Genomic DNA, 26,222 nt, shown 5'->3' with positions numbered 1-26,222 from the left:
GCCTCTTCACTGTTGACGTTGAGACTGGTGTTTTTGGGGTACTATTTAATGAAGCTTCCAGTTGAGGACTTGTGGTTCCAAACTTCTTCCATTTAAGAATGATGGAGGCCACTATGTTCTTGGGGACTTTCAATGCTGCAGACATTTTTTGGTACCCTTCCCCAGATCTGTGCCTCGTCACAATCCTGTCTCGGAGCTCTACTGACAATTCCTTCAACCTCATGGCTTAGTTTTTGCTTTGACATGCACTGTCAACTGTGGGACCCTATATAGACAGGAGTGTGCCTTTCCAAATCATGTCCAATCAATTGAATTTACCACAAGTGGACTCCAATCAAGTTGTAGAAACATCTCAAGGATGATCAATGGAAACAGGATGCACCGGAGCTCAATTTCGAAGCTCATAGCAAATGGTCTGAATATATATATTTTATTTTTAATACATTTGAAAAAATGTCTTAAAACCTGTTTTCACTTTGTCATGATGGGGTATTGTGTATAGATTCCTGAGGAAAAACAATAAATGTAATACATTTTAGGATGAGGCTGTAACATAACAAAATGTAGAAAAAGTCAAGGGGTCTGAATACTTTCCGAAGGCACTATAAAACACACTTTTACTGTTTCTAATGCAGTGTCCCCTCAGCCTCCCTCCGTTTCATCACTAGTCAGCACTAGCGCTAGCGTGGTGACGCGGTGTGTTGTGTGTGTGTGTGTGTGTGTGTGTGTGTGTGTGTGTGTGGTGTGTGTGTGTGTCTGGCCACAGATAGCTGTAATGGAATGCTAATGTACTGAGCTGTCCTTGTCGCTTCAGCACTACAGCAGATCAGGAACAGACAGGGACACGGTGCGTTGCGTTGCCACGGTTAATCTGCTACTGCAAGTCATTCTGGGTGTGTACCATGGGCCTGAGGGGCTAGTGCACTACTTTTGACTAGGGCCCATAGGACTAGTGTACCTGGGGAAAAGGGGTCTATGGTCCCTGGTGAAAAGTATTACACTATAAAGGGAATAGGATGCCATTTGGGACGCAGCCTCAGCCTGGTCTGGGTCTTGCCTGGCTGGATCAGTCGTCCGCTGGCAGGGTGGCAAGGTGTCTGGGTGGCACAATGTGGTCTCTGGCACCGCCACTCCAAAGGGCCATTTAATGTGATCAGCGGCGTTGGCTGGCCTGCGTCATGCAGTGCAATCTTGGCCACCAACTCAAATGGCCCCAGAGCTAACAGAACAGAACCCAGTCTGTTCCTCTCCTCCCCCCTCTCTCTCCTTCTCTCCTTCTTCCCTCTGATAACCCCTTCCTTCCTCCCGTCCCTCCTCCCATGCTGCCTGCTGCCCCCTAAGGCATGCCTTGGAGGAAAGGCAGTCAGACACAAATTGGCTCAGGGGCTGTTGGCCGGGCCCACTGTAGTCAATCAGATGAATACTGAGCAGGCCAGACTCCAACACCCAATCTCTCTCCTCTCTCTCTCTCTCTCTCTCTCTCTCTCTCTCTCTCTCCTCTCTCTCTCTCCTCTCTCTCTCTCTCTCTCTCTCTCTCTCTCTCTCTCTCTCTCTCTCTCTCTCTCTCTCTCTCTCTCTCTCTCTCTCTCTCTCTCTCTCTCTCTCTCTCTCTCTCTCTCTCTCTCTCTCTCTCTCTCTCTCTCTCTCTTTCTTTCTGTGACTAGAATGAGAGGAGAAGTGGAGGGGGAATAGAGGCATGACAGTAAGATAGGGAGAGAGTGGAGGAGTGGGGGATTTGTGATGGAGGGTTAATTTGTTGGCTGTCCTGGAGGAGCTTCCTTCCACCTTAAACAGGCTCACACAGACACACATACTTAAATACACACATCGAAACACAGTCGGCACACACACATCTGCACACACACACCTGCACACACACCAGAAGAAGTGAGATAGGATATATTATATAAAGTTGGAGGATACATCAGCAGTAGATGAAATTCATATTTCATTTTCTAAATGACACAAACCATCCTCCAGCACCAGCAGCCCAGAACTAACAAACCATCCTCCAGCACCAGCAGCCCAGCACTAACAAACCATCCTCCAGCACCACCAGCAGCCCAGAACTAACAAACCATCCTCCAGCACCACCAGCAGCCCAGCACTAACAAACCATCCTCCAGCACCACCAGCAGCCCAGAACTAACAAACCATCCTCCAATAACACCAGCAGCCCAGCACTAACAAACCATCCTCCAGCACCACCAGCAGCCCAGCACTAACAAACCATCCTCCAGCACCACCAGCAGCCCAGCACTAACAAACCATCCTCCAGCACCAGCAGCAGCCCAGCACTAACAAACCATCCTCCAGCACCAGCAGCAGCCCAGCACTAACAAACCATCCTCCAGCACCACCAGCAGCCCAGCACTAACAAACCATTCCTCCAGCACCAGCAGCCCAGCACTAACAAACCATCCTCCAGCACCAGCAGCCCAGCACTAACAAACCATCCTCCAGCACCAGCAGCCCAGCACTAACAAACCATCCTCCAGCACCACCAGCAGCCCAGCACTAACAAACCATCCTCCAGCACCACCAGCAGCCCAGCACTAACAAACCATCCTCCAGCACCACCAGCAGCCCAGCACTAACAAACCATCCTCCAGCAACACCAGCAGCCCAGCACTAACAAACCATCCTCCAGCACCACCAGCAGCCCAGCACTAACAAACCATCCTCCAGCACCACCAGCAGCCCAGCACTAACAAACCATCCTCCAGCACCACCAGCAGCCCAGCACTAACAAACCATCCTCCAGCACCAGCAGCCCAGCACTAACAAACCATCCTCCAGCACACCAGCAGCCCAGCACTAACAAACCATCCTCCAGCACCACCAGCAGCCCAGCACTAACAAACCATCCTCCAGCACCACCAGCAGCCCAGCACTAACAAACCATCCTCCAGCACCACCAGCAGCCCAGCACTAACAAACCATCCTCCAGCACCAGCAGCCCAGCACTAACAAACCATCCTCCAGCACCACCAGCAGCCCAGAACTAACAAACCATCCTCCAGCACCACCAGCAGCCCAGCACTAACAAACCATCCTCCAGCACCACCAGCAGCCCAGAACTAACAAACCATCCTCCAGCACCACCAGCAGCCCAGCACTAACAAACCATCCTCCAGCACCACCAGCAGCCCAGCACTAACAAACCATCCTCCAGCACCACCAGCAGCCCAGCACTAACAAACCATCCTCCAGCACCACCAGCAGCCCAGCACTAACAAACCATCCTCCAGCACCAGCAGCCCAGCACTAACAAACCATCCTCCAGCACCACCAGCAGCCCAGCACTAACAAACCATCCTCCAGCACCACCAGCAGCCCAGCACTAACAAACCATCCTCCAGCACCACCAGCAGCCCAGCACTAACAAACCATTCCCCAGCACCAGCAGCCCAGCACTAACGAACCATCCTCCAGCACCACCAGCAGCCCAGCACTAACAAACCATCCTCCAGCACCAGCAGCCCAGCACTAACAAACCATCCACCAACACCACCAGCAGCCCAGCACTAACAAACCATCCTCCAGCACCACCAGCAGCCCAGCACTAACAAACCATCCTCCAGCACCAGCAGCCCAGCACTAACAAACCATCCTCCAACACCACCAGCAGCCCAGCACTAACAAACCATCCTCCAGCACCAGCAGCCCAGCACTAACAAACCATCCTCCAGCACCAGCAGCCCAGCACTAACAAACCATCCTCCAACACCAGCAGCCCAGCACTAACAAACCATCCTCCAACACCAGCAGCCCAGCACTAACAAACCATCCTCCAGCACCAGCAGCCCAGCACTAACAAACCATCCTCCAACACCAGCAGCCCAGCACTAACAAACCATCCTCCAGCACCACCAGCCCAGCACTAACAAGCCTGGAAACCCTGGACTTCGGCTGTGTCTTAATGACACCCTATTCCCTACATTTGACCGGAGCCATATGGGCCCAGGTCAAAAGTTGTGCACTGCATAGGGAATAGGGTGCCGTTTGGGATGCAGGTGCATAACAGCACTCTGCACTTAGAACCCAGCAGCAGCAGTAACATCTATATTGAAAACTCTCCATTGTGTTTTGTCTCTGCACCATTACAGAGTACAGGCTAGCTATAGCCGCGGTAAAAGAAGGCTGATTTAGATGGAAAGAGAAATCCACTGCATTGTGCTGGCTGTCAACTGACCGCTCTATTGAGAGGAGGGTCCTGGGTGTGGATAAAGATAGATAGATAGCAGTGAGAGAGAAGAGGATCCTGGGTGTGGATAAAGATAGATGGATAGCAGTGAGAGAGAGGAGGATCCTGGGTGTGGATAAAGATAGATGGATAGCAGCAAGAGAGCGGAGGATTCTGGGTGGATGAAAGATAGATGGATAGCAGTGAGAGAGAGGAGGATCCTGGGTGTGGATAAAGATAGATGGATAGCAGTGAGAGAGAGGAGGATCCTGGGTGTGGATAAAGATAGATGGATAGCAGCAAGAGAGCGGAGGATTCTGGGTGGATGAAAGATAGATGGATAGCAGTGAGAGAGAGGAGGATCCTGTGTGTGGATAAAGATAGATGGATAGCAGTGAGAGAGAGGAGGATCATGGGTATGGATGAAAGATAGATGGATAGCAGCAAGAGAGCGGAGGATCATGGGTATGGATGAAAGATAGATGGATAGCAGTGAGAGAGAGGAGGATCCTGGGTGGATGAAAGATAGATGGATAGCAGCAAGAGAGCGGAGGATCATGGGTATGGATGAAAGATAGATGGATAGCAGCAAGAGAGCGGAGGATCATGGGTATGGATGAAAGATAGATGGATAGCAGTGAGAGAGAGGAGGATCCTGGGTGTGGATAAAGATAGATGGATAGCAGTGAGAGAGAGGAGGATCATGGGTATGGATGAAAGATAGATGGATAGCAGCAAGAGAGCGGAGGATCATGGGTATGGACGAAAGATAGATGGATAGCAGTGAGAGAGAGGACGATCCTGGGTGTGGATAAAGATAGATGGATAGCAGTGAGAGAGAGGAGGATTCTGGGTGGATGAAAGATAGATGGATAGCAGTGAGAGAGAAGAGGATCCTGGGTGTGGATAAAGATAGATGGATAGCAGTGAGAGAGAGGACGATCCTGGGTGTGGATAAAGATAGATGGATAGCAGTGAGAGAGAGGAGGATTCTGGGTGGATGAAAGATAGATGGATAGCAGTGAGAGAGAGGAGGATCCTGGGTGTGGATAAAGATAGATGGATAGCAGCGAGAGAGAAGAGGATCCTGGGTGTGGATAAAGATAGATGGATAGCAGTGAGAGAGCGGAGGATCATGGGTGTGGATAAAGATAGATGGATAGCAGTGAGAGAGAGGACGATCCTGGGTGTGGATAAAAATAGATGGATAGCAGTGAGAGAGAAGAGGATCCTGGGTGTGGATAAAGATAGATGGATAGCATTGAGAGAGAGGAGGATCATGGGTGTGGATAAAGATAGATGGATAGCAGCGAGAGAGAAGAGGATCCTGGGTGTGGATAAAGATAGATGGATAGCAGTGAGAGAGAGGAGGATCCTGGGTGGATGAAAGATAGATGGATAGCAGTGAGAGAGAAGAGGATCCTGGGTGTTAATAAAGATAGATGGATAGCAGTGAGAGAGAGGAGGATCCTGGGTGTGGATAAAGATAGATGGATAGCAGTGAGAGAGAGGAGGATCCTGGGTGTGGATAAAGATAGATGGATAGCAGTGAGAGAGAGGAGGATCCTGGGTGGATGAAAGATAGATGGATAGCAGTGAGAGAGAGGAGGATCCTGGGTGTGGATAAAGATAGATGGATAGCAGTGAGAGAGAAGAGGATCCTGGGTGTGGATAAAGATAGATGGATAGCAGTGAGAGAGAGGAGGATCCTGGGTGGATGAAAGATAGATGGATAGCAGTGAGAGAGAAGAGGATCCTGGGTGTTAATAAAGATAGATGGATAGCAGTGAGAGAGCGGAGGATCCTGGGTGTGGATAAAGATAGATGGATAGCAGCGAGAGAGAAGAGGATCCTGGGTGTGGATAAAGATAGATGGATAGCAGTGAGAGAGAGGAGGATCCTGGGTGGATGAAAGATAGATGGATAGCAGTGAGAGAGAAGAGGATCCTGGGTGTTAATAAAGATAGATGGATAGCAGTGAGAGAGAGGAGGATCCTGGGTGTGGATAAAGATAGATGGATAGCAGTGAGAGAGAGGAGGATCCTGGGTGTGGATAAAGATAGATGGATAGCAGTGAGAGAGAGGAGGATCCTGGGTGGATGAAAGATAGATGGATAGCAGTGAGAGAGAGGAGGATCCTGGGTGTGGATAAAGATAGATGGATAGCAGTGAGAGAGAAGAGGATCCTGGGTGTGGATAAAGATAGATGGATAGCAGTGAGAGAGAAGAGGATCCTGGGTGTTAATAAAGATAGATGGATAGCATTGAGAGAGAGGAGGATCCTGGGTGTGGATAAAGATAGATGGATAGCAGCAAGAGAGCGGAGGATCCTGGGTGGATAAAAGATAGATGGATAGCAGCGAGAGAGCGGAGGAAGAGGAAGCCGGACTGATAGAGCGAGGGAAGATGAAAAGAGCAATACAGTCAACTAGGAAAGTTGTTAGGAGCCCTGCTGTTTCTGTTTTCCCCCAGCACACACCACACACACACACACACACACACACACACACACACACACACACACACACACACACACGCACACACACAATCAGCTCTGAGAGGCTTGTCTTGTTGAGGAGGAGAGGAAGTGTCAGGCTTTTGGTACAGATCCAATGTTAAAGTACAGAACTATACTTGTCGCTGTTTGTCGTTCCTAAGTGTGATTGTTGTTTCCCCGTAGGTCTTTGTCACGTCACTATAGTAACTTTGTCATCACGTCACTTGGTCGCTAATGTGTCTGTAATATGTTACATTGGAAATTAAGCAGATTGGTTTGTCCTTTAAAGTGTGGGTCGTGGCTGAACACTGTTAGGACCAGGACGTAGATGTAGAAGTTATTACAGTGTTATAACATAGAGACAGAGATGTCCTCGTATTTTGATACGCTTTGACTCTCTGCCCTAGTCCTGTGGTTAGATTTTTCTTTATGTAGCTGGTGTTGTTCTTAGGGCTGTCCCTGACGGTGTACGGCGAGTAACATCTTCCATCTTCCCCACTGCGGTCCCGTCTACAGCGGTACTTCTACAGTGCTCTCTCCATCTTTAGTTTGGTCTTATCCTGCCAGTGTATTGGTCTAAAAGGATGGAAAGAGAACATTTAGGCTAATGTACACACATCCATACACAGGAGATGAATAGGAAAATAATAGGTACAGACTCTCTCACTCTGTCTCTATCTTTGGTTTGGTCTCATCCTGCCAGTGAACTGTTGTGTGCTTGTTGTAATGGTTTAAAATGATGGAAAGAATAGCCCATTTGTGCACATCCAAGCATTTTACAGGCAAAGCATTTTACAGGCCAAACATTTTACAGGCCAAACATTTTACAGGCAAAGCATTTTACAGGCCAAGCATTTTCCAGGCCAAGCATTTTAAAGACCAAACATTTTACAGGCAAAGCATTTTACAGGCCAAACATTTTACAGGCCAAACATTTTACAGGCCAAACATTGGACAGGAGCTAGGGCAATAGAAGTGATGATACAGATGTCATGTCATCTCTCTGTTTGCGTACTGGAAGCAGGAGAGAGTGTGTGGACATTACAGTCTTTCTATAGTCTGTCATGGACTATATCCTATGTGGAGCTGACATCACCTATTTATTGTATTAGTCTTTCAGATATACTCAGACTTTATCCTACGGGGAATCATGTTTTGTGAGACAGACAGACAAGGTCTCTGTTATTATAGCAGAATGAATGGCTGTCTTCATCAGGCACTTCTGTTCTGATCTATGTGTTTTTCCCAGATTAGATATTCTGGCATATTAATCATGACACATTGTCATTCTCCTGATGTCGCTCATTATGGAGAAGCAGAGACTGACACAGATGTACCACATGGCACCCTATTCCCTACATAGTGCACTACTTTTGACCAGAGCCTTATGGGCCCTGATCAAAAGTAGTGCACTATATATGGAAAAGGGTGCCTTTTGGGACGAAACCTAACACTGCCTTGTGTTAAATGTCACCTGGTCCCCTGCAAACAAATGACAACAATTAACAGATCCTAGATCACCACTATTACTCTGAGACGCTTTATGGGCCCAGGTGTACGTTCGTCACCCAGGTGTATGTTCGTCACCCAGGTGTATGTTCATCACCCAGGTGTGTGTTCGTCACCCAGTTGTGTGTTCGTCATCCAGGTGTGTGTTCGTCACCCAGGTGTATGTTCGTCACCCAGGTGTACGTTCGTCACCCAGGTGTGTGTTCGTCACCCAGTTGTGCGTTCGTCACCCAGGTGTGCATTCATCATCCATTGTGCGTTCGTCACCCATTGTGCGTTCGTCACCCATTGTGCGTTCGTCACCCAGGTGTGCGTTCGTCACCCAGTTCTGCGTTCGTCACCCAGGTGTATGTTCGTCACCCAGCTGTGTGTTCGTCACCCAGGTGTGTGTTCGTCACCCAGGTGTGCGCTCGTCACCCAGTTGTGCGTTTGTCACCCAGTTGTGCATTCATCATCCATTGTGCGTTCATCACCCAGGTGTACGTTTGTCAGTCAGGTGTAAGTTCGTCACCCAGGTGTAAGTTCGTCACCCAGGTGTGTGTTTGTCACCCAGTTGTGTGTTTGTCACCCAGGTGTGCGTTCGTCACTCAGGTGTGCGCTCATCACCCAGGTGTGTGTTCGTCACCCAGGTGTACGTTCGTCACCCAGGTGTGTGTTTGTCACCCAGTTGTGTGTTTGTCACCCAGTTGTGCGTTCGTCACCCAGTTGTGCGTTCGTCACTCAGGTGTGCGCTCATCACCCAGTTGTGCGTTCGTCACCCAGTTGTGCGTTCGTCACCCAGTTGTGCGTTCATCACCCAGTTGTGCGTTCGTCACCCAGTTGTGCGTTCGTCACCCAGTTGTGCGTTCGTCACTCAGGTGTGCGCTCATCACCCAGTTGTGCGTTCGTCACCCAGTTGTGCGTTCGTCACCCAGTTGTGCGTTCATCACCCAGTTGTGCGTTCGTCACCCAGTTGTGCGTTCGTCACCCAGTTGTGCGTTCGTCACCCATTGTGCGTTCGTCACCCAGGTGTGCGTTCGTCACCCAGGTGTGCGTTCGTCACCCAGGTGTGCGTTGGCCTGTATCCGTCTGGGATGTGGTGCTTGGTCAGTGACAGGAGTGTACATGTCCGTGCGTCAGCCCCTTCACATCAGAGTGAGCAGCAGAATCACTCAGGCTGAAGGGGAGAGGAAGTGACCCACGCTCAGAGAAAGGGCCACAACTCACCCTCTTTTCTCCTGTCTCTAAGGACCTCATATTTCCTCCATTGTGATGATGTGGTAATGAAGATGGGGAGCAACAGTAATTATCATAATAATATTATTAACCTCCCTGGGCGAGGTTAGTCAACAGCCAGTGGAATCGCGTGGCACGAAATACAAATACCTCAAAAATGCTATAACTTAAATTTCTCAAACATATTACTATTTTACACCATTTTAAAGACAAGACTCTCGTTAGTCTAACCACATTGTCCGATTTCAAAAAGGCTTTACAGCGAAAGAAAAACATTAGATTATGTCAGGAGAGTACCCTACCAAAAATAATCACACAGCCATTTTCAAAGCAAGCATATATGTCACAAAAACCAAAACCACAGCTAAATGCAGCACTAACCTTTGATGATCTTCATCAGATGACACTCCTAGGACATTATGTTATACAATACATGCATGTTTTGTTCAATCAAGTTCATATTTATATCAAAAACCATCTTTTTACATTAGCATGTGATGTTCAGAACTAGCATACCCACCGCAAACTTCCGGTGAATTTACTAAATTACTCATGATTAACGTTCACAAAATACATAACAATTATTTTAAGAATTATAGATACAGAACTCCTTTATGCAATCGCGGTGTCAGATTTTAAAATAGCTTTTCGGCGAAAGCACATTTTGCAATATTCTGAGTACATAGCCCGGCCATCACGGCTAGCTAATTTGACACCCACCAAGTTTGGCCCTCACCAAACTCAGATTTACTATAAGAAAAATTGGATTACCTTTGCTCTTCTTCGTCAGAATGCACTCCCAGGACTTCTACTTCAACAGCAAATGTTGTTTTGGTTCCAAATAATCCATAGTTATATCCAAATACCGCCGTTTTCTTTATGCGTTCAGGTAACTATCCGAAGGGTGACGCGCGAGCGCATTTCGTGACAAAAAAAATCCAAATATTCCATTACCGTACATCGAAGCATGTCAAACGCTGTTTAAAATAAATGTTTATGCTATTTTTCTCGTATAATAGCGATAATATTCCACCCGGGCGATGTTGTATTCATTCAAAGGCTGAAAGAAACATTTTTAGAATTCTCATGAACGCGCTTCTCAGTCTCACTGTTCCCAGGCTGACCACTCACAAACAGAGCTGCTGTACTTCGCCCAGAGACTGCAGACATCCCATTACACTTTCTGGCGCCTTCTGAGAGCCAATGGATGCCTTAGAAAATGTCACGTTACAGCAGAGATGCAGTATTTTCGATAGAGATGCAACTGAAGGACAACAAATTGTCAGACAGGGCAATTCCTGTATGGAATCTTCTCAGGTTTTGGCCTGCCATATGAGTTCTGTTATACTCACAGACACCATTCAAACAGTTTTAGAAACTTCAGAGTGTTTTCTATCCAAATCTACTAATTATATGCATATTCTCGTTTCTGGACAAGAGTAGTAACCAGTTTAAATCGGGTACATTTTTTTTATCCGGCCGTGCAAATACTGCCCCCTAGCCCCAACAGGTTTTAAGCATAGTCCCTTTACCCCTACCTACATGTACAAATTACGTTGACTAACCTGTACCCCCGCACATTGACACGGTACCGGTACCCCCTGTATATAGCCTTGTTATTGTTATGTACTTTTTTTTTTAAATGTTATTTTTACTTTAGTTTATTTAGTAAATATTTTCTTAACTCTATTTCTTGTACTGCATTGTTGGTTAAGGGCTTGTAAAGTAAGAATTAGACGGTAAGGTCTTACATTTTTTACATTTTACATTTTAGTCATTTAGACTTACAAACTGGTGCATTCACCTATAATATCCAGTGGAACAACCACTTTACAATAGTGCATCTAAATCTTTTAAGGGGGGGGGTTAGAAGGATTACCTTATCCTATCCCAGGTATTCCTTGAAGAGGTGGGGTTTCAGGTGTCTCCGGAAGGTGGTGATTGACTCCGCTGTCCTGGCGTCGTGAGGGAGCTTGTTCCACCATTGGGGTGCCAGAGCAGCGAACAGTTTTGACTGGGCTGAGCGGGAACTGTGCTTCCTCAGAGGTAGGGAGGCGAGCAGGCCAGAGGTGGATGAACGGAGTGCCCTTGTTTGGGTGTAGGGCCTGATCAGAGCCTGAAGGTACGGAGGTGCCGTTCCCCTCACAGCTCCGTAGGCAAGCACCATGGTCTTGTAGCGGATGCGAGCTTCGACTGGAAGCCAGTGGAGAGAGCGGAGGAGCGGGGTGACGTGAGAGAACTTGGGAAGGTTGAACACCAGACGGGCTGCGGCGTTCTGGATGAGTTGTAGGGGTTTAATGGCACAGGCAGGGAGCCCAGCCAACAGCGAGTTGCAGTAATCCAGACGGGAGATGACAAGTGCCTGGATTAGGACCTGCGCCGCTTCCTGTGTGAGGCAGGGTCGTACTCTGCGAATGTTGTAGAGCATGAACCTACAGGATCGGGTCACCGCCTTGATGTTGGTGGAGAACGACAGGGTGTTGTCCAGGGTCACGCCAAGGCTCTTAGCACTCTGGGAGGAGGACACAAGGGAGTTGTCAACCGTGATGGCGAGATCATGGAACGGGCAGTCCTTCCCCGGGAGGAAGAGCAGCTCCGTCTTGCCGAGGTTCAGCTTGAGGTGGTGATCCGTCATCCACACTGATATGTCTGCCAGACATGCAGAGATGCGATTCGCCACCTGGTCTTCCTACACCTGTTGTATTCGGAGCATGTGACAAATACAATTTGATTTGATTTAAAGTGATAAGGCCCAAGGGGGTGTGTCATATGGCCAGTATACCACAGCTAAGGCCTGATCTTAGTGCCTGGACACCGCCCTTAGCCGTGGTATATTGGCCGTATACTACAAACCCTTGAGGTGCCTTATTACTGTTATAAACTGGTTACCAACGTTATTAGATCAGTAAAATCATTTTTGGGGTCATCCCCGTGGTATACCACGGCTTTCAGCCAAACAGCATTCAGGGCTGGAACCACCTGGTTTATAATAATATATATGCCATTTAAAGTATAAACAACTGTAGTAGCCTACTGTGTGTTGTCTGCTCTTAAACTCACTGTCAGCAGACCAGTATGTTGTACATATCCACCAAAGCTATTCATTGGCCGTGATGAGAATATCATCTGTATTACTTGAAGAACACATTTCAAACACTTGTAGAACCGCTCATCTAAAGGCATGGTCCTGCACAATATACTTAGACGCATACTACTGTAATTGACTTAACTACTCAATAACAAAACATGATTCCCCAAAAATAGCTCGGTAAGTATTGAGCTCAGTGTGGTAACTAACCAGGGTGTGTGTTTGTGTGTCTCCAGGTGTTCAACACCTACTGTAACGAGGACTATGACAGGAGGAATGAGGAGGTGGACCCGGTGGCCTCGTCAGCAGAGTACGAGCTGGAGAAGAGGGTGGAGAAACTAGAGCTGTTCCCTGTAGAGCTGGAGAAAGGTAGGACGACCTGGGGACGATCCCAAATAGACCCATATAACCATATTCTATATAACCTTACTCCATATGCACTATCCCTTCACTCCCTACCCCATATGCACTATCCCGTCACTCCCTACCCCATGTGCACTATCCCTTCACTCCCTACCCCATATGCACTATCCCTTCACTCCCTACCCCATATGCACTTCATGTAGGTAAATATGGTTAGCTTTGTGGGCATTCGTATACCACATTGTTTATACCTGTCCAGTCCTTTCATTTTACACAAATGCATAGTGGTTAGTGCTAGGGGTCAATTTGGGGTTTGGCATAAAACATTTCCCAGATTAAACTGAAGAGGAAATACAAAGCGATATTTAGGGTTAGCTAGTGTCTGCAGGGTTAGGGTTAGCTAGTGTCTGCAGGGTTAGGGTTAGCTAGTGTCTGCAGGGTTAGGGTTAGCTAGTGTCTGCAGGGTTAGGGTTAGCTAGTGTCTGCAGGGTTAGGGTTGGCTAGTGTCTGCAGGGTTAGGGTTAGGGTTAGCTAGTGTCTGCAGGGTTAGGGTTAACTAGTGTCTGCAGGGTTAGGGCTATCTAGTGTCTGCAGAGTTAGGGTTAGCTAGTGTCTGCAGGGTTAGGGTTAGATAGTGTCTGTAGAGTTAGGGTTAGTTAGTGTCTGCAGGGTTAGGGTTAGGGTTAGCTAGTGTCTGCAGGGTTAGGGTTAGCTAGTGTCTGCAGGGTTAGGGTTAGCTAGTGTCTGCAGAGTTAGGGTTAGCTAGTGTCTGCAGGGTTAGGGTTAGATAGTGTCTGCAGAGTTAGGGTTAACTAGTGTCTGCAGGGTTTGGGTTAGCTAGTGTCTGCAGAGTTAGGGTCATCTAGTGTCTGCAGAGTTAGGGTTAGCTAGTGTCTGCAGGGTTAGGGTTAGCTAGTGTCTGCAGGGTTAGGGTTAGCTAGTGTCTGCAGAGTTAGGGTTAGCTAGTGTCTGCAGGGTTAGGGTTAGCTAGTGTCTGCAGGGTTAGGGTTAGCTAGTGTCTGCAGGGTTAGGGTTAGCTAGTGTCTGCGGGGTTAGGGTTAGCTAGTGTCTGCAGGGTTAGGGTTAGCTAGTGTCTGCAGGGTTAGGGTTAGCTAGTGTCTGCAGGGTTAGGGTTAGCTAGTGTCTGCAGGGTTAGGGTTAGCTAGTGTCTGCAGGGTTAGGGTTAGCTAGTGTCTGCAGGGTTAGGGTTAGCTAGTGTCTGCAGGGTTAGGGTTAGCTAGTGTCTGCAGGGTTAGGGTTAGCTAGTGTCTGCAGAGTTAGGGTTAGCTAGTGTCTGCAGAGTTAGGGTTAACTAGTGTCTGCAGGGTTAGGGTTAGCTAGTGTCTGCAGGGTTAGGGTTAGCTAGTGTCTGCAGGGTTAGGGTTAGCTAGTGTCTGTAGGGTTAGGGTTAGCTAGTGTCTGCAGGGTTAGGGTTAGCTAGTGTCTGCAGGGTTAGGGTTAACTAGTGTCTGCAGGGTTAGGGTTAGCTAGTGTCTGCAGAGTTAGGGTTAGCTAGTGTCTGCAGGGTTAGGGTTAGCTAGTGTCTGCAGGGTTAGGGTTAGCTAGTGTCTGCAGGGTTAGGGTTAGCTAGTGTCTGCAGAGTTAGGGTTAGCTAGTGTCTGCAGAGTTAGGGTTAGCTAGTGTCTGCAGGGTTAGGGTTAGCTAGTGTCTGCAGGGTTAGGGTTGGCTAGTGTCTGCAGGGTTAGGGTTAGGGTTAGCTAGTGTCTGCAGGGTTAGGGTTAACTAGTGTCTGCAGGGTTAGGGCTATCTAGTGTCTGCAGAGTTAGGGTTAGCTAGTGTCTGCAGGGTTAGGGTTAGATAGTGTCTGTAGAGTTAGGGTTAGTTAGTGTCTGCAGGGTTAGGGTTAGGGTTAGCTAGTGTCTGCAGGGTTAGGGTTAGCTAGTGTCTGCAGGGTTAGGGTTAGCTAGTGTCTGCAGAGTTAGGGTTAGCTAGTGTCTGCAGGGTTAGGGTTAGATAGTGTCTGCAGAGTTAGGGTTAACTAGTGTCTGCAGGGTTTCGGTTAGCTAGTGTCTGCAGAGTTAGGGTCATCTAGTGTCTGCAGAGTTAGGGTTAGCTAGTGTCTGCAGAGTTAGGGTTAACTAGTGTCTGCAGGGTTAGGGTTAGCTAGTGTCTGCAGAGTTAGGGTTAGCTAGTGTCTGCAGAGTTAGGGTTAACTAGTGTCTGCAGGGTTAGGGTTAGCTAGTGTCTGCAGGGTTAGGGTTAGCTAGTGTCTGCAGGGTTAGGGTTAGCTAGTGTCTGCAGGGTTAGGGTTAGCTAGTGTCTGCAGGGTTAGGGTTAGCTAGTGTCTGCAGGGTTAGGGTTAACTAGTGTCTGCAGGGTTAGGTTTAGCTAGTGTCTGCAGGGTTAGGGTTAGCTAGTGTCTGCAGGGTTAGGGTTAGCTAGTGTCTGCAGGGTTAGGGTTAGCTAGTGTCTGCAGGGTTAGGGTTAGCCAGTGTCTGCAGGGTTACGGTAAGGGTTAGCTAGTGTCTGCAGGGTTACGGTAAGGGTTAGCTAGTGTCTGCAGGGTTAGGGTTAGCTAGTGTCTGCAGGGTTAGGGTTAGCTAGTGTCTGCAGGGTTACGGTAAGGGTTAGCTAGTGTCTGCAGGGTTACGTTAAGGGTTAGCTAGTGTCTGCAGAGTTAGGGTTAGCTAGTGTCTGCAGGGTTAGGGTTAGCTAGTGTCTGCAGAGTTAGGGTTAGCTAGTGTCTGCAGGGTTAGGGTTAGCTAGTGTCTGCAGGGTTAGGGTTAGTTAGTGTCTGTAGAGTTAGGGTTAGCTAGGTGTCTGCAGGGTTAGGGTTAGCTAGTGTCTGCAGAGTTAGGGTTAGCTAGTGTCTGCAGGGTTAGGGTTAGCTAGTGTCTGCAGGGTTAGGGTTAGCTAGTGTCTGCAGAGTTAGGGTTAGCTAGTGTCTGCAGGGTTAGGGTTAGCTAGTGTCTGCAGGGTTAGGGTTAGCTAGTGTCTGCAGGGTTAGGGTTAGCTAGTGTCTGCAGAGTTAGGGTTAGCTAGTGTCTGCAGGGTTAGGGTTAGCTAGTGTCTGCAGGGTTAGGGTTAGCTAGTGTCTGCAGGGTTAGGGTTAGCTAGTGTCTTCAGAGTTAGGGTTCGCTAGTGTCTGCAGGGTTAGGGTTAGCTAGTGTCTGCAGGGTTAGGGTTAGCTAGTGTCTGCCGAGTTAGGGTTAGCTAGTGTCTGCAGAGTTAGGGTTAGCTAGTGTCTGCAGGGTTAGGGTTAGCTAGTGTCTGCAGGGTTAGGGTTAGCTAGTGTCTGCAGGGTTAGGGTTAGCTAGTGTCTGCAGGGTTAGGGTTAGCTAGTGTCTGCAGGGTTAGGGTTATCTAGTGTCTGCAGGGTTAGGGTTAGCTAGTGTCTGCAGGGTTAGGGTTATCTAGTGTCTGCAGGGTTAGGGTTAGGGTTAGCTAGTGTTTGCAGGGTTAGGGTTATCTAGTGTCTGCAGGGTTAGGGTTAGGGTTAGCTAGTGTCTGCAGTGTTAGGGTTAGGGTTAGCTAGTGTCTGCAGGGTTAGGGTTAGCTAGTGTCTGCAGGGTTAAGGTTAGGGTTAGCTAGTGTCTGCAGGGTTAGGGTTGTCTAGTGTCTGCAGGGTTAGGGTTATCTAGTGTCTCCAGGGTTAGGGTTAGGGTTAGCTAGTGTTTGCAGGGTTAGGGTTATCTATTGTCTGCAGGGTTAGGGTTAGCTAGTGTCTGCAGGGTTAGGGTTAGGGTTAGCTAGTGTCTGCAGGGTTAGGGTTAGGGTTAGCTAGTGTCTGCAGGGTTAGGGTTAGGGTTAGCTAGTGTCTGCAGGGTTAGGGTTAGCTAGTGTCTGCAGGGTTAGGGTTAGCTAGTGTCTGCAGGGTTAGGGTTATCTAGTGTCTGCAGGGTTAGGGTTAGCTAGTGTCTGCAGGGTTAGGGTTAGGGTTAGCTAGTGTCTGCAGGGTTAGGGTTATCTAGTGTCTGCAGGGTTAGGGTTATCTAGTGTCTGCAGGGTTAGGGTTAGGGTTAGCTAGTGTCTGCAGGGTTAGGGTTAGGGTTATCTAGTGTCTGCAGGGTTAGGGTTATCTAGTATCTGCAGGGTTAGGGTTAGCTAGTGTCTGCAGGGTTAGGGTTAGGGTTAACTAGTGTCTGCAGGGTTACGGTAAGGGTTAGCTAGTGTCTGCAGGGTTAGGGTTCATGTAAATGTAAATGTAAAAATGAGGTTACAGTAAGGGTTAGCTAGTGTTTGCGGGGTATACACACATACACAGACACTTGTCATTGTATAACTCCTGTCTCCTCTCTGCCAGATGATGATGGCCTTGGTATCAGCATCATAGGGATGGGAGTGGGCGCTGACGCTGGTCTGGAGAAACTGGGAATCTTTGTCAAGACTGTTATTGAGGGCGGGGCGGCTGAGAGAGATGACAGGTAAGAGCTTTCTGCTTCCTGAGTAGGTGCCACCTCAATCCCTACATACAGACATACACACAAGTGCACACACACAGACAAGTGCACACTATGCCGTTCTGACATTGCTCATCCATATATTTATATATTCTTAATTCCATTCCTTTACTTATATTTGTGTGTATTAGGAATATGTTTTGAAATTGTCAGATATTACTTGTTAGATGTTGCTTCACTGTTGGAGCTAGAAACACAAGCATTTCGCTACACCTGCAGTAACATCTGCTAAACACGTGTATGTGACCAATATCATTTGATTTGATTTGACACACACAGACACACACACTCCAGTCCCCATGGCCCAGAGAGATTTAGCAGCAGGAGTCTGGGATTACTGCCAGGAGAGAGACATGGCCTGAAACTGAAGGAACGACTCTGGGATGTTATCACACCCTGCAGTTACAGCTGTGTGTGTGTGTGTGTGTGTGTGTGTGTGTGTGTGTGTGTGTGTGTGTGTGTGTGTGTGTGTGTGTGTGTGTGTGTGTGTGTGTGTGTGTGTGTGTGTGTGTGTGTGTGTGTGTGTGTGTGTGTGTGTGTGTGTGTGAAACCTGCTAGGCCAGAGACAGTCGTACTCAGATCAGAGCTCCACAGCAGGCTACCAGTGTATTACCTCATACAGTACTCCCAATCTGACTCACATTCCCACCAACAAGATTATTCAAGCTTTTAGAGCCTTTGTTATTTATTTTATTGAAACGTTATTTAACTAGGCAAGTTAACACCTAGTAAGGGTAGGTAACAACACATGCCACGCTGCCTGACACAGTGGAATATATAAATGGCGTGTTAGTGAGTTCCAACCACACAGGAACATGTTGGAGGTATTACTATGGGTTAGGTATTACTATGGGTTAGGTGTTAATATGAGTTAGGGTTAGGTGTTAATATGGTAGAGAGCCATATCAGAGGGGATGTACTGTGTAGTATAACACAGAGCTCTGATTTAATAGACACACAAACATGGACATACACACACACAAACACACAGCCAGGGAGTGAGATCCCCTGAATCCTCTCTGCATCATCTAACGCTGAGCCTCCCAGTCCCAACCAACACACACACACAGCCAGGGAGCGAGATCCCCTGAATCCTCTCTGCATCATCTAACGCTGAGCCTCCCAGTCCCAACCAACACACACACACAGCCAGGGAGCGAGATCCCCTGAATCCTCTCTGCATCATCTAACGCTGAGCCTCCCAGTCCCAACCAACACACACACACAGCCAGGGAGCGAGATCCCCTGAATCCTCTCTGCATCATCTAACGCTGAGCCTCCCAGTCCCAACCAACACACACACACAGTCAGGAAGCGAGATCCCCTGAATCCTCTGTGCATCATCTAACGCTGAGCCTTCCAGTCCCAACCAACACACACACACAGCCAGGGAGCGAGATCCCCTGAATCCTCTCTGCATCATCTAACGCTGAGCCTTCCAGTCCCACCACACACCTTGCTAAAATCTGAGGGTGGATCTCTCTTAGCTAGAGATTTAACATGAGACTGAGACAGAGAACAGGGGTCTAGCTGGCTGCCCTCAGGTGTGGTGTTGTGGGCGGGAAGCTGGGAAGCGCTCTGTGCTCAGAATGCAATTTCCTTTTCATCATTAGGTCCCTGCCTGACTGTCAGCTGGTTATGAGTGGTGCTTAATTAGTCGGTGTGTGGATTCCAAATACACCTTAATTCCTACATAGTAAACTACTTTTGACCAGGGCCAATAGAGTAGAGTGTCAGTACTGTACATGAAACAATTCTATTGGTTCCCCTTTAAGGCTGTATGATTGTTTCGCGACCCCTTGACCAATGAAATGTTTTCAAAATAGCTTGTCATCAAACCTCTTTAGTCCATTGACTCTCAAAGTTGTCCGTTAAACCCTATATCTCCACCACGGCTCTTGAAGTGAAGCCAGGGTTGCGATGTCTGTGGTTTTCCTGCATATTGGGCTACTTTAACAACAATGTCGCGGGTGAAAATGTATTGTAAGTTACCTTGTGTTATTATGCAATTGATAATGGCCATGTTTCGTTAATTAAATTGGAAGTTATCAAAGCTCTATCGCAGTTGTCGACCAGTTGTTAGAATGCATTAGATTGACGGTAAAATTCTGTCAGATCAATAAAATTAAAATTAAGAAACACTGGCTGTTGTTGACAAGCATATTCAGTTCATATACATATTATTAATATTTAATTCAGTGAATGAAATGACGATCTCATCCTCAGTAGCCTATTCCAGCCTGCTATTGGGAAACACAAGCATTTCTTACCTCGAAATCACCAAGCTATTCATGTTGAATAAATGAGTCTGTTAATTTGAAGTAAGCAAGCTGCTAATTCGTTCAGTATATGTCTTGCCTACATCTTGTCTAGGCTACTGTAGATTATCCTGAAATTAGATGTTGGCCTATCAGGGGCTATAGGCTACCTGCATCTATCTAAGCAAACCATGGCAAAATTGAATTACAATTATAAACCCAGATTTTATCTGTAGCCTATGCCTATTGAAATGACAAGTCAATCTCGCAAATGGGCCATTTATAACTGTTTGTAGTCTTAACATCTGGTTTGTCGTATCTGCCCAATATACCACAGTTAACGGCTGTATTCGGGAAAACCACGTTGCGTCATGATTAGGAACAGCCCTTAGCCGTGGTATATTGGCCAAATAGGGAAAGGGAAAGGGGGATACCTAGTCAATTATACAACTGAATGTATTCAACTGAAATGTGTCTTCCGCATTTAACCCTCTGAATCAGAGAGGTACGGGGAGGTGCCTTAATCGGCATCCACGTTATCGGCGCCCGGGGAACAGTGGGTTAACTGCCTTGCTCAGGGGCAGAATGACTGATTTTTACCTTGTCAGCTCGGGATTCCATCCAGCAACCTTTCATATACCATGCCCCCTCGTGCCTTATTGCTTAATCATAGCAGTCAGGTGAGTTAACTCGACGTCCATTGATAGAAAATGATCTGGCAAGTTTAATAATAATGGCAAATAAAGTTTTCTCTTGCAACATATTCAAATTAGTTTATTACGTCATGTCCGCAATAATTATTATTTTGATGAAAACCGAATTTTGATTCTAACTTCGTTACAAGTTACGTCAATATTCCTTCTTAATTGGCTCGATAACGTTATGGAAAAAGGACTTATTTTATAAATGTCTTTCAAAGTCTTTCAAGATATGTTCACCCTCTGGTTTGTATTGTCATCGGAACAACTTAGTCCTTTTTGAACAGACTAAAGGTTTATCTATTTGACAGAATGATCCTGTATTTGGCTCCATCCATCTTTCCATCAATTTTAACCATCTTCCCTGCCCATGCTGAAGAAAAGCAGGCCCAAACCATGATGCTGCCACCACCATGTTTGACAGTGGGGATGGTGTGTTCAGGGTGATGAGCTGTGTTGCTTTTACGCCAAACATAACGTTTTGCATTGTTGCCAAAAAGTTCGATTTTGGTTTCATCTGACCAGTGCACCTTCTTCCACATGTTTGGTGTGTCTCCCAGGTGGCTAGTGGCAAACTTTAAACGACACTTTTTATGGATATCTTTAAGAAATGGCTTTCTTCTTGCCACTCTTCCATAAAGGCCAGATTTGTGCAGTATATGACTGATTGTTGTCCTATGGACAGAGTCTCCCACCTCAGCTGTAGATCTCTGCAGTTCATCCAGAGTGATCATGGGCCTCTTGGCTGCATCTCTGATCAGTCTTCTCCTTGTATGTGCTGAAAGTTTAGAGGAACGGCCGGGTCTTCGTAGATTTGCAGTGGTCTGATACTCCTTCCATTTCAATATTATCGCTTGCACAGTGCTCCTTGGGATGTTTAAAGCTTGGGAAATCTTTTTGTATCCAAATCCGGCTTTAAACTTCTCCACAACAGTATCTCGGACCTGCCTGGTGTGTTCCGTGTTCTTCATGATGCTCTCTGCGCTTTAAACGGACCTCTGAGACTATCACAGAGCAGGTGCATTTATACGGAGACTTGATTACACACAGGTGGATTCTATTTATCATCATTAGTCATTTAGGTCAACATTGGATCATTCAGAGATCCTCACTGAACTTCTGGAGAGAGTTTGCTGCACTGAAAGTAAAGGGGCTGAATAATTTTGCACGCCCAATTTTTCAGTTTTTTATTTGTTAAAAAAAGTTTGAAATATCCAATAAATTTCGTTCCACTTCATGATTGTGTCCCACTTGTTGTTGATTCTTCACAAAAAAATACAGTTTTATATCTTTATGTTTGAAGCCAAGAAATGTGGCAAAAGGTCGAAAAGTTCAAGGGGGCCGAATACTTTCGCAAGGCACTGTATTTTCAAGAATCACGAGACTCATTTGAATTTCCTCATGCAACAGGGAAATTCTCCGCTACAAAAGAGTGATCAAGTTAAGATCCGACATCTGTTTTTCCGTCCCAAATGTATGGGCCCTGGCCAAAAGTAGTGCACTAAATAGGGAAGTGAATAGGGTGCCATTGGGGACACAGACACTTGGATAACCTTGTTTCTTTTGTTGACCAAAGTTGCGTTGGCTCACAATCCCTGGGCGCTAGCATACAGCGCTAGCTACACATCCTGTCACGTCCTAGCTAATGCCATGATTTGAATAGGGTTAGGCAATAGTGCTGCTCCACTATTGTAATGGAGAGTGGTTGCCTCAAGACAGTCTTGCTCTGTATTCAGTCATTTACTTCCTGGTCTATGCTGACCATATCTCGCTATGTATTTCTATGTATTTCTCATGCCTGCTTCCTGTGTGTTCTCTTCAACATCATCAGTTTGATAATCTGCTATTGCATCATTTCTGAACACAGTTTCAAAACCAGATTATGAAATCCCCTGACTTAGATTACATATTTTCTATGCAACCATTACTATTCTAATCACTCTGCATAGTGCCACACCAGTGCATAGTTTACTACTGCACAGTGGATCCTTAAGGTGCTTTCTGATTTGATTGAACAGAGAGAGAGAGAGAGAGAGAGAGAGAGAGGAAGACACTGGGGAGCGATAGAGAGAGAGGTTGACAGTGAGGAACGAAAAAGAGGACGACAGTGGAGACAGATAGAGAGGATTACTGTGAAGAACGATAGAGAGGACGACAGTGGAGACAGATAGAGAGGATGACTGTGAAGAACGAAAGAGAGGACGACAGTGGAGACAGATAGAGAGGATGACTGTGAAGAACGAAAGAGAGGACGACAGTGGAGACAGATAGAGAGGATGACTGTGAAGAACGATAGAGAGGACGACAGTGGAGACAGATAGAGAGGATGACTGTGAGGAATGAAAGAGGGGACGACAGTGGAGACAGATAGAGAGAGAGGATGACTGTGAAGAACGAAAGAGAGGACGACAGTGGAGACAGATAGAGAGGATGACTGTGAGGAATGAAAGAGGGGACGACAGTGGAGACAGATAGAGAGGATGACTGTGAGGAATGAAAGAGGGAACGACAGTGGAGACAGATAGAGAGGATGACTGTGAGGAACGATAGAGAGGACGACAGTGGAGACAGATAGAGAGGATGACTGTGAAGAACGATAGAGAGGACGACAGTGGAGACAGATAGAGAGGATGACTGTGAGGAATGAAAGAGGGGACGACAGTGGAGACAGATAGAGAGGATGACTGTGAGGAACGATAGAGAGGACGACAGTGGAGACAGATAGAGAGGATGACTGTGAGGAACGAAAGAGAGGACGACAGTGGAGACAGATAGAGAGGATGACTGTGAGGAACGAAAGAGAGGACGACAGTGGAGACAGATAGAGAGGATGACTGTGAGGAACGATAGAGAGGACGACAGTGGAGACAGATAGAGAGGATGACTGTGAGGAACGATAGAGAGGACGACAGTGGAGACAGATAGAGAGGATGACTGTGAGGAATGAAAGAGAGGATGACAGTGGAGACAGATAGAGAGAGAGGATGACTGTGAGGAACGATAGAGAGGATGACAGTGGAGACAAATAGAGAGAGAGAGGATGACTGTGAGGAACGATAGAGAGGATGACAGTGGAGACAGACAGAGAGAGAGAGGATGACTGTGAGGAACGATAGAGAGGACGACAGTGGGGAATGATAAGGAGAGGATAACTGTGGGGAACGATAGAGCGAGACGATAACTGTGGGGAACGATAGAGAGAGGATAACTGTGGGGAACGATAGAGCGAGACGATAACTGTGTGGAATGATAGAGAGAGGATAACTGTGGGGAACGACAGAGAGAGAGGATAACTGTGGGGAACGATAGAGAGAGGATAACTGTGGGGAACGATAGAGAGAGGATAACTGTGGGGAACAAAAGAGAGAGAGGATAACTGAGGAACTATAGAGAGAGAGGATAACTGGGGAACGATAGAGAGAGAGGATAACTGTGGGGAATGATAGAGAGAGGATAACTGTGGGGAATTATAGAGAGAGAGGATAACTGTGAGGAATTTTATAGAGAGTGAGGATAACTGTAGAGAACGATAGAGAGAGAGGATAACTGTGGGGAATGATAGAGAGAGAGGATAACTGTAGGGAACGATAGAGAGAGAGGATAACTGTGGGGAACGATAGAGAGAGAGGAGAACTGTGGGGAACGATAGAGAGAGAGGATAACTGTGGGGAACGATAGAGAGAGAGGATAACTGTGGGGAACGATAGAGAGAGGATAACTGTGGGGAACGATAGAGAGAGGAGAACTGTGGGGAACGATAGAGAGAGGATAACTGTGGGAAACAATAGAGAGAGGATAACTGTGGGGAACGATAGAGAGAGGATAACTGTGGGGAACTATAGAGAGAGGATTACTGTGGGGAACTATAGAGAGAGAGGATAACTGTGGGGAACGATAGAGAGAGAGGATAACTGTGGGGAACGATAAGAGAGAGGATAACTGTGGGGAACGATAGAGAGAGGATAACTGTGAGGAACGATAAGAGAGAGGATAACTGTGGGGAACGATAGAGAGAGAGGATAACTGTGGGGAACGATAGAGAGAGGATAACTGTGGGGAACGATATAGAGAGAGGATAACTGTGAGGAATGATAGAGAGAGGATAACTGTGGGGAACGATATAGAGAGAGGATAACTGTGGGGAACGATAGAGAGAGGATAACTGGGGAACGATAGAGAGAGAGGATAACTGTGGGGAACGATAGAGAGAGGATAACTGTGGGGAACGATAGAGAGAGAGGATAACTGTGGGGAACGATAGAGAGAGAGGATAACTGTGGGGAACGATAGAGAGAGGATAACTGTGGGGAACGATATAGAGAGAGGATAACTGTGGGGAATGATAGAGAGATGATATCTGTGGGGAACAATAGAGAGAGAGGATAACTGTGGTGAATGATAGAGAGAGGATAACTATGGGGAACGATAGAGAGAGGAGAACTGTGGGGAACGATAGAGAGAGGATAACTGTGGGGAACGATAGAGAGAGGGATAACTGTGGGGAACGATAGAGAGAGAGGATAACTGTGGGGAACGATAGAGAGAGGATAACTGTGGGGAACGATATAGAGAGAGGATAACTGTGAGGAATGATAGAGAGAGGATAACTGTGGGGAACGATAGAGAGAGAGGATAACTGTGGGGAACGATAGAGAGAGGATAACTGTGAGGAACGATATAGAGAGAGGATAACTGTGAGGAATGAGAGAGGATAACTGTGGGGAACGATAGAGAGAGGATAACTGTGGGGAACGATATAGAGAGAGGATAACTGTGAGGAATGATAGAGAGAGGATAACTGTGGGGAACGATAGAGAGAGGATAACTGTGGGGAACAAAAGAGAGAGAGGATAACTGAGGAACTATAGAGAGAGAGGATAACAGTGGAGACAGATAGAGAGAGAAGATAACTGTGGGGAATGATAGAGAGAGGATAACTGTGGGGAACTATAGAGAGAGAGGATAACTGTGAGGAATTTTATAGAGAGAGGATAACTGTGGGGAACGATAGAGAGAGAGGATAACTGGGGAACGATAGAGAGAGAGGATAACTGTGGGGAATGATAGAGAGAGAGGAGAACTGTGGGGAACGATAGAGAGAGGATAACTGTGGGGAACGATAGAGAGAGGATAACTGTGGGGAACGATAGAGAGAGAGGATAACTGTGGGGAACGATAGAGAGAGAGGATAATTGTGGGGAACGATAGAGAGAGGATAACTGTGGGGAATGATATAGAGAGAGGATAACTGTGAGGAATGATAGAGAGATGATATCTGTGGGGAACAATAGAGAGAGAGGATAACTGTGGGGAACGATAGAGAGAGAGGAGAAATGTGGGGAACGATAGAGAGAGGATAACTGTGGGGAACGATAGAGAGAGGATAACTGTGGGGAACGATAGAGAGAGAGGATAACTGTGGGGAACGATAGAGAGAGAGGATAATTGTGGGGAACGATAGAGAGAGGATAACTGTGGGGAACGATATAGAGAGAGGATAACTGTGAGGAATGATAGAGAGATGATATCTGTGGGGAACAATAGAGAGAGAGGATAACTGTGGTGAACGATAGAGAGAGGATAACTGTGGGGAACGATAGAGAGAGAGGATAACTGTGGGGAACGATAGAGAGAGGATAACTGTGGGGAACGATATAGAGAGAGGATAACTGTGAGGAATGATAGAGAGAGGCTAACTGTGGGGAACGATAGAGAGAGAGGATAACTGTGGGGAACGATAGAGAGAGGATAACTGTGAGGAACGATATAGAGAGAGGATAACTGTGAGGAATGATAGAGAGAGGATAACTGTGGGGAACGATAGAGAGAGGATAACTGTGGGGAACAAAATAGATAACTGAGGAACTATAGAGAGAGAGGATAACTGGGGAACGATAGAGAGAGAAGATAACTGTGGGGAATGATAGAGAGAGGATAACTGTGAGGAATTTTATAGAGAGAGGATAACTGTGGGGAATGATAGAGAG

General features: G+C 47.0%; 1 protein-coding gene across 7 annotated transcripts in view; it reads left to right on the top strand.

Moving 5' to 3' along the window:
- Positions 1-26,222, top strand: part of ppp1r9a (protein phosphatase 1, regulatory subunit 9A) — a 129,012-nt gene that overhangs the window by 31,348 nt on the left and 71,442 nt on the right. For all 7 annotated transcript variants that reach the window (XM_045709835.2, XM_045709837.2, XM_045709836.2 and 4 more), the window contains exons 3-4: positions 12,732-12,864; positions 17,123-17,243. In XM_045709835.2, the coding sequence (XP_045565791.2) occupies positions 12,732-12,864; positions 17,123-17,243 (254 nt within the window). The remainder of the gene's footprint in view (positions 1-12,731; positions 12,865-17,122; positions 17,244-26,222) is intronic.

This window comes from Salmo salar, chromosome 27 (assembly GCF_965601325.2).
Source record: "Salmo salar chromosome 27, fSalSal1, whole genome shotgun sequence".
In the NCBI taxonomy this organism is placed as follows: Eukaryota; Metazoa; Chordata; class Actinopteri; order Salmoniformes; family Salmonidae; genus Salmo; species Salmo salar.
The sequence above is the reverse complement of the archived record's forward strand: the minus strand, read 5'-3'. Positions and strand labels throughout refer to the sequence as shown.